General features: G+C 39.4%; 1 protein-coding gene across 2 annotated transcripts in view; it reads left to right on the top strand.

Annotated features, from left to right (window-relative positions):
* The window catches only part of SEMA5A (semaphorin 5A), a 352567-nt gene that overhangs the window by 100940 nt on the left and 239256 nt on the right, over nt 1-12371 (top strand). The window contains exon 3 of one of the 2 annotated variants that reach the window (XM_075142440.1): nt 4928-5126. In XM_075142440.1, the coding sequence (XP_074998541.1) occupies nt 4994-5126 (133 nt within the window). In that variant the 5' untranslated portion in view covers nt 4928-4993. Of the gene's footprint in view, nt 1-4880; nt 5127-12371 lie in introns of those variants that run through there. The other variant, XM_075142441.1, reaches the window with a different exon arrangement.

The raw sequence follows: 12371 nt of genomic DNA, 5'->3' as shown, positions 1-12371 counted from the left end.
TCAGAATTCTGTTCTAATGAGACCTTACAATGTATAGTCTGTTTCAGTAGACAAGTACTTTTTTTCAGGTTCATGCTTGCGCACAAAGGTGCATGTTATCTGGAGCAGTTAGTTAGCATGAGTAAATTTTTATCAAACTTTTACTGTTTTGCAAACCAAGAAGTGGAATGAAGTGCCCAGGGGAAGTGGAATGAGTCTCCCACAGCAAAATACATGAGCAACGTCTGCGAGAGTAGACACTAGTCTGCATGTAAAGAAACCCCAGACCTGCTTGTGGGTGCATGTACCCAGAACCAGTCCTGAAACTGGCATCTTTTAACCATGCCAGACTCTGCTCTTTGAATACTCATATTGACATAAGTTCACTTCATCATTCGCTCAAAGTGCAGTTACACTGACACTTACAGAATCAGCAACGATAATTATTTGAAAGCATCTTTGCTGCTGGACAGCTGCAGTTAGTGTGGCAACTCTCTTTTTCATACAGCAGCTTATTTTAATCAAAAGAAAATGTATTTGTAATTCGGAGGTAAATTGTACTTCCAACACGGTCTACTTTAACTGGTCTAGAAATATTGACATCCTGATTATTTCATTTTAAATATATGATTTTAGTGCCTGGAGGGAGTAGTCTCTAAATGAATCTGCTTGGACCTAGCAGTAGCAGTTACATGCCTTGCATGCTTAGCTGTTCACACTTTTTCTCTTTAGCAATAGGTATCTTTTGTTGGCTCAGCTAAAATAGAAGATCTTGAATTGTTATTTTTCTTCCCTCATCAAATACTGTTGATGGATAAACTAAATACTACGTTTGTAAAAAACTAATAGTTTTACCTAATGGGCCTCATTCGTCTTTGTATTTCTTCTAAGCAAGCTAGATCAAAGAAAAGTGAATAAGGGAGAGAGTAAGTGCAGAAGACCCTTTACATATAGAAATAAAATAATATATTGAAATATATTACATTTTATAATTCTGCTTTTTTTTTTATTTTTGCATCCTCAGGTTGTTTTAAGGACTTGTAAAATGCAATTTGTCAGAAGTCTGATTAAAGATCTGTGCTAGAAAAACTATACAAATAATATAGGTCAATGTGCTGGTTCTGGAATGTATAGCAACAGTTAAAAAGACGGTCAGTGTCACTATTATGGCTATGTTTTGAAGAGTTTTGGTTTGACCATTATATTTCATTGTTGAGAGAGATTTGCACATGGAGATTATACAGAAATCAAGGAAACTAGCCTAAACTTTTCATGTTTAGGGTTCTCTTGGCTTTTGCGTCTTACGCTCCAGGCTAACTATCGCTTCTTGGCACAACAGTTACACTTTCAGTAAGGAGAAGGGCCTGCCGCAGGGAAGACTCCTTTGCCTGCTTCAAGACTTCTGGCTCTCGGTTGCAGTGTTTCAGAGCTGCGTGGGCAGGGAGCTCAGGTGCTGCCTCCGCAGGCTCCCTCTTACAGCCCCTGTCTCAGGCAGAGTGGAACTTGTGCGGCGGTCCTTACTCCAGGATGCGCAGGAGGGAGCAATCTAACCCCCGCAAATTCTGTGGAAAAGGATTTGGTTTTGAAGGCTTTTCTAAGGTGTCTGCTCATCTGTTCATGCTGGGGGTACTTGTTGAAGGTGTGTGGTTTGGGGTTGGGGGGTTGGGGTGGTTTTGGTTTTATGGGGGATTGGGGGTGTGTGGGTTTTTTGGTACTTGGGGGAGTGTTGCTTTTTTGTTTGTGTGTTTTGGTTTTTTGTTTGGTTGTTTGTGGGTTTTTTGGTGGTGTTTTGTTTTTTTTTTTTAACTCTAGCAGTGTATTAGGTGCAGATTAGGTGCAGTCTTCGGACCCCTTTTTCTTTCTCCTTCTGTGCATACTGTAGTGTAATGAAGTGGATAGTGAGTTCCTGTTCCTCCCAGTTGCTCAGCTGACTTAAAGCTTGTCCTTTTCTCATGCGAGAACTTGTGATGAGGTTTCTGTCTGCTACCTTGGTTTACTATTCTCTTGTCTGATTAGGGTCTCTGAAGACTCTCCTCTGAATAGTTGCGAGTAAGCTTCTACTTGCAGTTCCCCACAACGTATTCAATACATTTAAATTAATACATCTAAAATAATGTATTAAATTAATATAATAGCACAATACATTGAAACTGGTAGAGGTTGAGCTAGAGAGAAACGTAAATTGTTACTGTTTTTCTCTGAGATATGTTCTCAGAAGTGTATTCACATCCTTCTTTGTCTCTCCTTCAAAGTCTTAACCTTGTCTCTGGGTATTCTGATTGAGAGAAAGCAGTGTTTCCTGCCTCCATTTTTACCATGTGAGATGCATGCAGCGAGAGAAGGAATTCAGCTAGGTAGGAAAAAAATTATTTGGCCCCCAAATTCTCCCACAGCGTGACTATACATGTAAACAACTATGTCAGAGACCAGCTATGGCATGTAAGTACCCTGTCTTTCCAGAGGATGCTGTTTGTATTTAGAGGCTGAGGAAAGGTATTGTTGTGAAGGAATCTTTGGTTTTGTTACTGGGTTCTGCACACAGGGGATAGGTGGGGAGAAATCATCTCGATACCTGCAGGATACAAGACATCAGACCTGCCAACACTAGTCCCATGAAAGTCAATATCCTTTTTGTAATGGAAACTACGGCATCCATAAATATGTACAGATTTAGCATCTGGATGAAGAGTACTGGTCCTTTTCTTTCTTTCTGGAGAAACAGGATTCTCTTTTTGTTGTGTCCTGGGTAGAGCTGGTTTTTGAAACTTGGCTGGGATATAGGAGCCTGCCTACATAAAGACCACGGAACTTCATTTACAGCCAGGGAGACAGAGAAGGCTGAGCTTCCAGTACAAATTTTTCATTTTATTCTTGTTTAAGTTCTGTCCATTATATTCACACATTTATGGGTATTTCTGAGACTTTACAAATTAAAAGAAATGAAGTTTGTATTTCTCTAATGTGGAAGTACCATATTCCTAGGTGTTGGAATATCTGCTACTGTAGTGTGTGTAAGAAAAACAGCTTTTGAGAGTCTGTGATGTGGTATCTGTCCTTCATTTTGCTTCCTAAGTACACATACATAATCTTACAGAAACCTGAATTAGAAGTAGCTGTTAGTAATGTACTTGTATGATCTGTAAGTTAGTGATATCCATTAGCTGGGATATAACCCACATAAACTGGTTGAATTTGGATAAGAATAGTGCATAGTGCTCGAAATGTCACCCTTGCAGAAAATGCACTACCAAAACATTGGAACAGGTGCTTTATGCCCCTATATATGTGAGTGCACAGAATTTCTATGAGCAGATACTGCCTGCTGTGAGCCACCAGCAATTTATAGGGACAGATTCATATTGGAACATGACATCATAAGATATACTACTTAGAAAGGTAGGAATATGAATTTAACTGCCTAGAAGCTTGCCTCCCCCCCTTTTTTCTGAAATATAAGCAAATTTAGCAGAGAAGTTAAAATGGACCATTAAATTTATGTACTGCTCAGATGTATTGTGTCTTTGATCTATATATTTTAGTTTAAATTAGTGGGGATTAGATGTGTCCAGGTCTTAGCTGGAAGGCTTCTAAAGGCAGCAAAATAAAGTGGTAAGAGAAGAGCAGTTCATCTTATGACAGCTGGTGCTACAATACTGTTAGGGAGCAATGTTTACTACCCTTTCTGCTTTCTGAGTGTAGCTTTTAAAACACACCGGTCTTACTGTGGAGTATCTTTTAATTAACAGCCCTTTGTTTCATGTGTTTGGATGTTTATTTTACACAAATAGAAAGTTTCCACCTTATTAAACAGCACACTGCAGTTCAGTGAGAGCAAATGTATTAGAAGTCAATATTACTGATTAATTTTTCCTGAATTGCTCCTTTAATTAGCAGAATGACATTTCTGCCATTATGGAGTTGTCTCAAATCTCCAGTCTTTCCCCCAGAAAGGCAGTGATGTCTCATAACTGTGTGCTATCAGCAAGCAAGCTTGTGGGACTCAGTAAAGCTGCTAGTGGCGAAAGCTTTTTGGGTCGCAGCATTAGGTTGTTACTACTTGGGACGTTTGTTATGATAAAGCTAAAGGAATTGGGTTGGATCTAAAATGATATTGACATCGTGAATATTCTATTATTTGTAAAATAAGTGTCTGGTTATTGGATGTTTCAAAAAATCAGGGAGTTGAAACTTCAACTTTATTCTGGTACTGAATGAAAACCGTTACATTGTCGATTGGTGTCTAGATTTTAGTAGAAAGGGGTCTTCAGCATTAGAATCTGCAATACACAACCTTGTCATCAGTCTTGGCAAATGGGTACGGATTAAGCCAATGTCAGAATCAGTGACCCTCCCTCCTGTAAAGCAAAAGTACGTTGTCAGAGTATTGAGGTGAACCTCATCCTACCACTTTCTGTGCTGTGGTATACATACTCTACGGATAGGCAAAAAATACATGCTCTAGTGCTGTTGTTTTGTCAAAACAGTCAGTAACATGAAGCAATTGCTTTCCTGTCTTACAGTCACAAGGAATCAAAGCACTCTTCCCTTTGTGAGGAAGGCAGAGCAAGGGGCAGTGGATCCGGGTGAACGGGGAACATAGATTTAGATACATTTGCTGTATCAAAAAAAACCAAACAAACAAAAAAAACCATTGCAGAACGTTATTTTCCCCACGCGCATTACAAATTGAAAATTTAAAGTAGAAGAGGGGGGAATAAATAACAGTTTTTGAATCTTGGGTGATAAAAGAAATCAATATTCCTAAATCGTGTAACTGATGATAAGTTTATGAAGTAATTAGAGGAGCAGCTGATAGCATACTTTCGAGGAGTCAAATACTACACAGACAGAAAGCAATGTTATTTTGTTTTGTTTTAAGCATCAAGAATTGTCTATTTTTTTCTGCAGTTTGCTCTTGTGCTTGAGTAAATTTCTTTGAATTCTCCAGGTGCTTTTCCCACATGAGTGCAAGAAGAGTAGCCAGTTAAAAGAAGTGACAGCTGTGGAGGACAGCATGACCACCATGAAAGGAAGCTGCCTCCTTGCACTGCTGCTGGCAGGACTTGGGATATTAGGAATACTGGAACCAACAACAACAGAAGATACCCACTGCCACAGAGCTGAGCACCCAGTTATTGCATACAAAGGTAAGGGGTAAGCGCAAAAAAACTTTCCCAGAAGTAGGCTAAGGATTGTGTAATCTATTCATGGAAACCACTGGTTTTAGTGTATAATGGTATGAAAAAAGTGTATTCAGTGCTATTATACAGTAACCTGGACTGTATTCCATACAAGTTAAGTACAACTAGACTTGCAAAGTTTGTTCACAATTTGGTGCCGAATGTGTCATTTAAAGGTGGTTGACTCATTTTCCTCTGTGATTAAAAACAGCCTGTACTGTTGCATGGGGTTGTTCTTTTCCAGGTGCAGGACTCTACATGTGTACACTTAATTTCATGAGGTTGCTCTTGGCCCATTCCTCCAGCCCATCTAGGTCCCTCTGGATGGCAGCCCTGCCCTCAAGCTTATCAACTGTTTCTCTGAATTTGGTGTTATCTGCAAACTTTACAGACTGCACTCTGTTGCCTCCCCTTGGTTGTTGTTTAAGGACGGGTCCCAGGATCGACCCTTGTGATATTCCACTTGTTACTGGCCTCATGGTGGCATAAGGTCCGTTAAACATTTACTCTCTGGGCTCTCAGCTGGCTTTTTTACCCATCTGGTTGCCCACCTGAAGAGACAGACTGTAACATCCTAACTTGCAGCGAGACAGTGTTGACAGCCTTGAGATAAATGACATCCCCTGCACTCCCCTCATCATTAAAACTAGTCATTTTATTATAGAAGGCAATTGGGTTGGTCAGGAATGATTTACCCTTGGCAAATCCATGCTGACTGTTCTCTGTCACCTTCTTCTCTGTATGTCCAGAAAAATACATTCCAAGAGGACTAACTCTATAACTTTCCCAGGAACTTAAGTGAGATTGACTGGCCTGAAGGACTGTTGTGGTTTAACCCCAGCTGGCAACTAAGCCCCACACAGCTGCTCGCTCACTCCCCCCTGGTGTGATGGGGGAGAGAATCAGAAGGGTAAAAGTGAGAAAACCCGTGGGTTGAGATAAAGACAGTTTAATAGGGAAAGCAAAAGCCGCGCACGCAAGCAAAGCAAACCAAGGAATTCATTCACTGCTTCCCATCGGCAGGCAGGTGTTCAGCCATCTCCAGGAAAGCAGGGCTCCATCATGCCTAATGGTTACTTGGGAAGACAAACGCCAGCACTCCGAACGTCCCCCCTTCCTTCTTGTTCCCCCAGCTTTATATGCTGAGCATGACGTCCTATGGTATGGAATATCCCTTTGGTCAGCTGGGGTCAGCTGTCCCAGCTGTGTCCCCTCCCAACTTCTTGTGCCCCCCAGCCTCCTCGCTGGTGGGGTGGTGTGAGAAGCAGAACAGGCCTTGGCTCTGTGTAAGCACTGCTCAGCAATAAGGAAAACATCCCTGTGTTATCAACACTGTTTTCAGCACAAATCCAGAATATAGCCCCATACTAGCTTCTATGAAGAAAATTAACTCTATTCCAGCCAAAACCAGCACAAGTTCCCACATTAGTTTTCCTGCAGTTACTGAGGACCTTCCTCTGTGACTTCTCAGAGATGAAGAGTGGCCAGTTATCTCAGTGTCCGTGGATGCAGCTTGTCTTATTCATGGATTTATACAGGTTGAGATCTTGCAAGTCATCCCTGTCTCAGGCCGCATCTACTGCTGGTAGTTCTTGAACTCCTTCACCAAACATCAGATGCCTTTGAGACCTTGTTGGTGAAGACTGAAACAAAGGAGGTATTGAGTCCCTCAGTGTCATCTGTGTCTGCTGGCACTAGATCACCTGCCCAATTCAGCAACAGGCTTATATTTTTCCTGTTCGACCTTTCATTATTATTGTAGCAATAGAAGCTGCTCTTGTTGCCCTTGACATTCCGTGCAAGTCTTAACTCCCATTGAACTTTATTTAACCTGACACAATCCCTACATGCCCATGTGGTCTTTCTAAATTCCTCCTTGCTCACCTTGTCCCTGCTTACACCTCATACATACAGCCTTTTGGCATTGGAGCTCCACCATGAGTTCCTTGCTTCGCCAAGCCGGTCTCTTCATACATGTGATTGTCGTCTTGAGTATTGGGATGGACCGCTGAGGAACAGTTGGAGCAAAACAAAGAACACTTGGAGGATGTTGTCTGTAAAAACCTGAGGCATTTACTTTATCTGGGTTTTTTTATTTATCTGAATTGAGATTTTTTCCATTAGTGTCGCAACTTCGAACAAGTTCCAAATAGTTTGGAGCTATGAGGATGTAGGGATTAAGATGTATTATATTACATATTGGATTCCTCCTGCTTTTCTAAGAAAGCACATGTGTAATTTTTTGTTCCAGTGAATTAGGATTTATTGAATTTTAATTGAAAAAAGATTTGTTTCCATTCTTTTCATAAAGTTAGAGAAAATAATGTTGTGTTTTCTACAGATAGTATTTTTGTTCTGGCATTTTAATGGTTTTGTAAGAGTAATAGTGCCAGCTGTCCCTTTCTCCAATACATTGGAGAATGAACTAAAGTGGTTACATTCTGTACATGGGAACTGCAAACCATCAGTCTATAGTGAAGGAGGGACCTTTATCTCTCATTTATTGATGGGCTGAATAGTATGATTTATTCTGATGAAATACCTGTTTTCTTAGCATTCATGTTGTGTGTATAATTTAGTTATAAATGTTATTTTTATCATAACGCGCATATACAATGTTGTAAATTAAAGTAGCACAGTTAAAATTCTGGCACTTAACTGCTTCATTTCACAAACTGAGGGATCACTGCATGTACGTTTTTTTGATATATTCAACTGAAAAAGCAAATAGAGACTCATTACCAGAGCCACGTGCTGAACGTTGATTAAAAATGTGTTGGTTTATGAATCTGATTCAGCCAACATTTAGGAGAGTACCTTGAATTTAGCCTTATCCTGCCTTTTAGACCATTATTGTTCTCTGTCATATATAATTTCTAGTGATGTCCTTCCAGTTATAAGTTACTATGCTAAGGCTTTTTGGGGACAGAGACCTCCTCTGTTGTCTTGTTTCAGTTGCATCTTTTGATGTAGCCAGAAATAGTGTGACAGTTAGAGTTTAGTGATCAAAACCAATTCCTTTTTGCTGTAAATATATGTGGGAAATACAGTTATACAGAAGCATTTATTGTCAGATTGTTAATATGAGATTTAGTAAGATTTTCGATGCCAGACTCCCTCTTGACCTTTGTGGTAAAATTACCATTAATCAGTACATATCCATGGCATACTTTCGCTTTTATGAACTGTCAAATCTTGAAAAAGTTTTCCTTCACTTAAAAATAGTCTGACAAGCTGTAGTTCATGCTCACTACAATAATCTGTCGGGAATCATGAGTAAATCTTAGAAAGTACATGTAGAAACATATTTGCAATGCAGTATACAGTAAGTGATAGCTAGGTAACATAACTGGCGTGGGCACACAGTGGTTGACTTGTAGTTGCAGGACTGCTAGTTAAGGGAAAACAGAAGATATGAGACCGAAGGAAAAGATGACTGAGAAGTTTGTCTTTGAACCTGTATGTTAGGAATGGACTATTTGGGGTATCAAGGTATAAAAAAAGAGTTGTGTGTGAGAAGATCTACTCTGTGAATGAAGTAGATCTCAACCTGTAAAAATCCATGGGATCAGACAAGCTGCATCCACGGACACTGAGATAACTGGCCACTCTTCATCTCTGAGAAGTCACGAAGATGAAGGAAGGTCCTCAGTAACTGCAGGAAAACTAATGTGGGAGCTTGTGCTGGTTTTGGCTGGGATGGAGTTGATTTTCTTCATAGTAGCTAGCATGGGGCTATGTTCTGGATTTGAGCGGGAAACAGTGTTGATAATACAGTAGGAGTTGGCAGGATTCAACAAGCCCTCTTTCTGATTTCTGTATTCTTCCTGCGGCATTTACTGACTTCATGAATGCCTATAGGAAAATGCTCTCTATGTCTATTGACATTACTAGTGCTGCTAGACCAACACAGAGTCCTGAAATCAGTTCCTATCGGCTATGAAACCTTTAATTTGAATGCTGCATTAATACCCTATTCTGTAAAGTCATCTTATAATAATACTAGATCCACCAGAGCTAAATGCTGTGTGGGATGCTGAACATCAGCCAAGGCTGAGTGGTATTGAGGGGTAGGTACTTTAAAGCTTATAAACTCAGTACTAACTTTACAGAGATATCAACTGTTTTGCTTTATTTATAACTGACTAAAGCCTTTTTTTGTAGTTTCTGGTGTGCCAAAATAGCAATGTACTTATTTGATTTGTCTTCCTTTGAGAGGCATGGTAGATGGAGTATAAACTATTAAATAAAACTAATGGAGTGGGAGTCTGGTGTAGTGTATGGATGAACAGCTGCAAAAAACTAATAAAAAGAAAAAGTAGTCCCCAGGAGTTGTCATGGTGAAATATGGAAAGGGAGTGTATCTCCTGAAAGAGCTTACTTTCTTTCCCACTGCCCATCAAAAACTGCTCACTTAGGTGATGATGCTGTCAAGCTACCTTTTGTAGCGAGGCATGTACTATTTCTATCACTTGATTTTCCCAGCTAAATAGTTTTAGCTGAAAGACCGTGATATATCTCCTGATATCAAACAGCAAGAATTTCACCCACCAGTTGAGAACCTTTACTCAAGTACTTTGTTTGCCAGTGGAAGAGGAAAGAGAAGTTGCAGAAGCAGGGGACATGCATGCACTTTCAAAGGATTTTTGACAGGATCTGAAAATCTCTTTCATTTTATGTCTCTCATACGCAGTAGTAATAATCACGTTGTAATTTGTTTAATGTTAGGAATGCATAGCGCACCTTTTCTCTCCCCCAGAAACTGTAATAAATAAGAAAGTCTACTGTAGATCTGAAAACGTTTCAGCTCTAAAATCTGTTCCCTAGACTAGAATGAGGCACTTTGTGTCTTCCTTGGAAGCTGGAAATTTCCTTTTCTCATTATTTAAAGTTGGTAGGAACTATCACAGAGATCAGATTTATATAAAAGCAGACCTCTAAGTATGGGGTGGATTGAAAGGATCAGCCCGGTAGCGTGCAGTTCAGTATTTTACATGGTGGGACTAACTGTGATGATGCATAGTCCCTCTTTTAAGTTCCTTTCTCTCCAAGGAGGAGTCTGCCTCCAGATGTGCAAAGGTGTGCTAGTCTGTTGAAATTCAGGCTTTAAAAATAAAAAGTTAAAAAAACCCATCTGTCTGCATGTTACATGCATGTACTGAGGATTCATCAGCTATGCTAGTATAAGTCCAATAGAGGCGTTAGAGTCAAGAGTTATAAATCATGTGGAACTTACAGAATTGGGTGCAAGGAAACAAGGTGCAGGTGACAGAATGGACACACTGTGACTCACAGTGTGAGATTATTGGTCTTTGCATACATTTCCATATGTTTACAATGTGTAAATAAATATATTTATGCTTGAAATAACTTAAGAAGGAAAAAGGGCTGAAATAAGCTGGTCATTAAAGATAGAGCCTTACAATTTTCATTTTTATTATTTTTTTTTAATCTGGATATGCTTTCATGTGCATGTAGATATGAAATGTTAACTCTCTAAAGTGTATTAGGGTTTACTGATGGTCAACAACTTATGAGAAAACACACTCTCTTAATATAGTAAAGAGATGTATTTAACCTAAATAATTAGAAAAGGCTATGGAAACCAAATTTCCTCTGGGTAGGAACAGTGAGGGGTAAATCATAGGCAAACAGTGTTTAGAAGAATAAGATGCCTATGAGAAACAATGACTGTTTATAGAAGTTGAATGATTGTTACGCAAAAAACAAAGCAAACCAGTTGAGTAGTGTAATGTTTGTCTAAATATTTCCATAGGTTTCAAAGCACTTAGCCACCTGCTTTACAGAACCTGTGTGGTAGATGGAGCTGGTATTTTATTGCTGATTCCAAACGAAAAAAAAAAAAAAAGTGTAAAAGTAGTTACAGTGGCATCTTGTTTCCCCCCTACATTTGCCAAACTTTGAAACTGTCAGACCTGTCAAAACTCAGACACTCAGCTGAAGACTGATGCCGTAGGCAGACCCCATCCATGAGATAGAACTGAAGGGGCCATCCCAACTGCTTAGTGGTGTGTGAGAGTAAGCTGGAAAAAAATTTGACCCAAGTCCAATTTCAGGTGTAAAGTTGTAAGTATTGACTGTCCTGCAGTTTACCTGCATAAAGTTGAATTTCTGAGGCTTTTCTATCAGAAATAAATTGCAGTTGTGAACTTGACTTAATTGATGTTGAAGGTACAGCTGAGATCATTTGCTCTGGGGCAAATCTCATTCTTTTATGCTCCCATAAAGTAATCAGAATTTAAGGTTGTGCTGTCTCAACAAAAAAGCATCAGTTGACATAATTTTAGAAGCTGTATTTAGTGATATTTTAAATACATGCTGTGCTGTAAAGAAGTTATCTGTTGAATAAACATGCTCAAAAATAACATGTCTCAATCCACGGAAGAAATGATCATAAACCCTTCATTTCTACTTGAGGTTAACCAGCAAAGAAAAATAGCACAGTTATTTTTTGATTCCTTGGTTCGGGAATCCTAAGAAATATATTCTCTTAACCTTGTTGTCTAACCACCACAGAATTCCCTCACTTGATGTTTGTCTAAGTAATACAGACTCAGTACATCGCTCTGTTCATTTTATCATGTGGTTTGTATATGAAGTGCATGCACTTAACATGTGCCAAGAGGAAATAACATGTGGGCTGAATGAAGAAGGATACATGGTGTATGAACTTGTTTTTGTTTGTACTGTCTTGTCTTTCCCCTAATCTTGCTGCAAGCTACTGTTTAAATTAATAGTAGTCTACTAAGCTGCTCAGTTTTTATTGCTTTTTCTTTCTCTTTCCACGGGTTTTCAAAAATACACTTTAAAGCCCTCCTGCCAGCTTCAGCAGGGGGATTGAGGTGTATTGCTTTCCATCCCCTATCCTCTTTTGGGTTTTTCTTTAAATAAAGATGATTGATCAGTGAAGAAAAGTTGATTGCTAGGTATTGCAACTTTGCTTTGTCTAGACGATAGGACTACAAGATTGCTTGCACTACCCTGCCAAGAACAAGCCCCTCTTAAGGCGGAAAATAATTCCTCCACCAGTTGTTTATTTTTTGTATTGAATCAGGTTTGCCTTTACTTTTGTACAGGAGACTAAGCGCCTGCTGGGGAATGGCAACTTTCAACTGCTTACAGTTAATTTTAAAAATTAGAGCTTTGAAGAGTGAAGGATACTATCCCCTTACTATTTCCTTGAATCACCCA

Source organism: Calonectris borealis, chromosome 2 (genome assembly GCF_964195595.1).
Source record: "Calonectris borealis chromosome 2, bCalBor7.hap1.2, whole genome shotgun sequence".
NCBI classification, from domain to species: Eukaryota; Metazoa; Chordata; class Aves; order Procellariiformes; family Procellariidae; genus Calonectris; species Calonectris borealis.
Note: the sequence above shows the minus strand (reverse complement) of the source record. Positions and strands in the feature narration are given on the sequence as shown.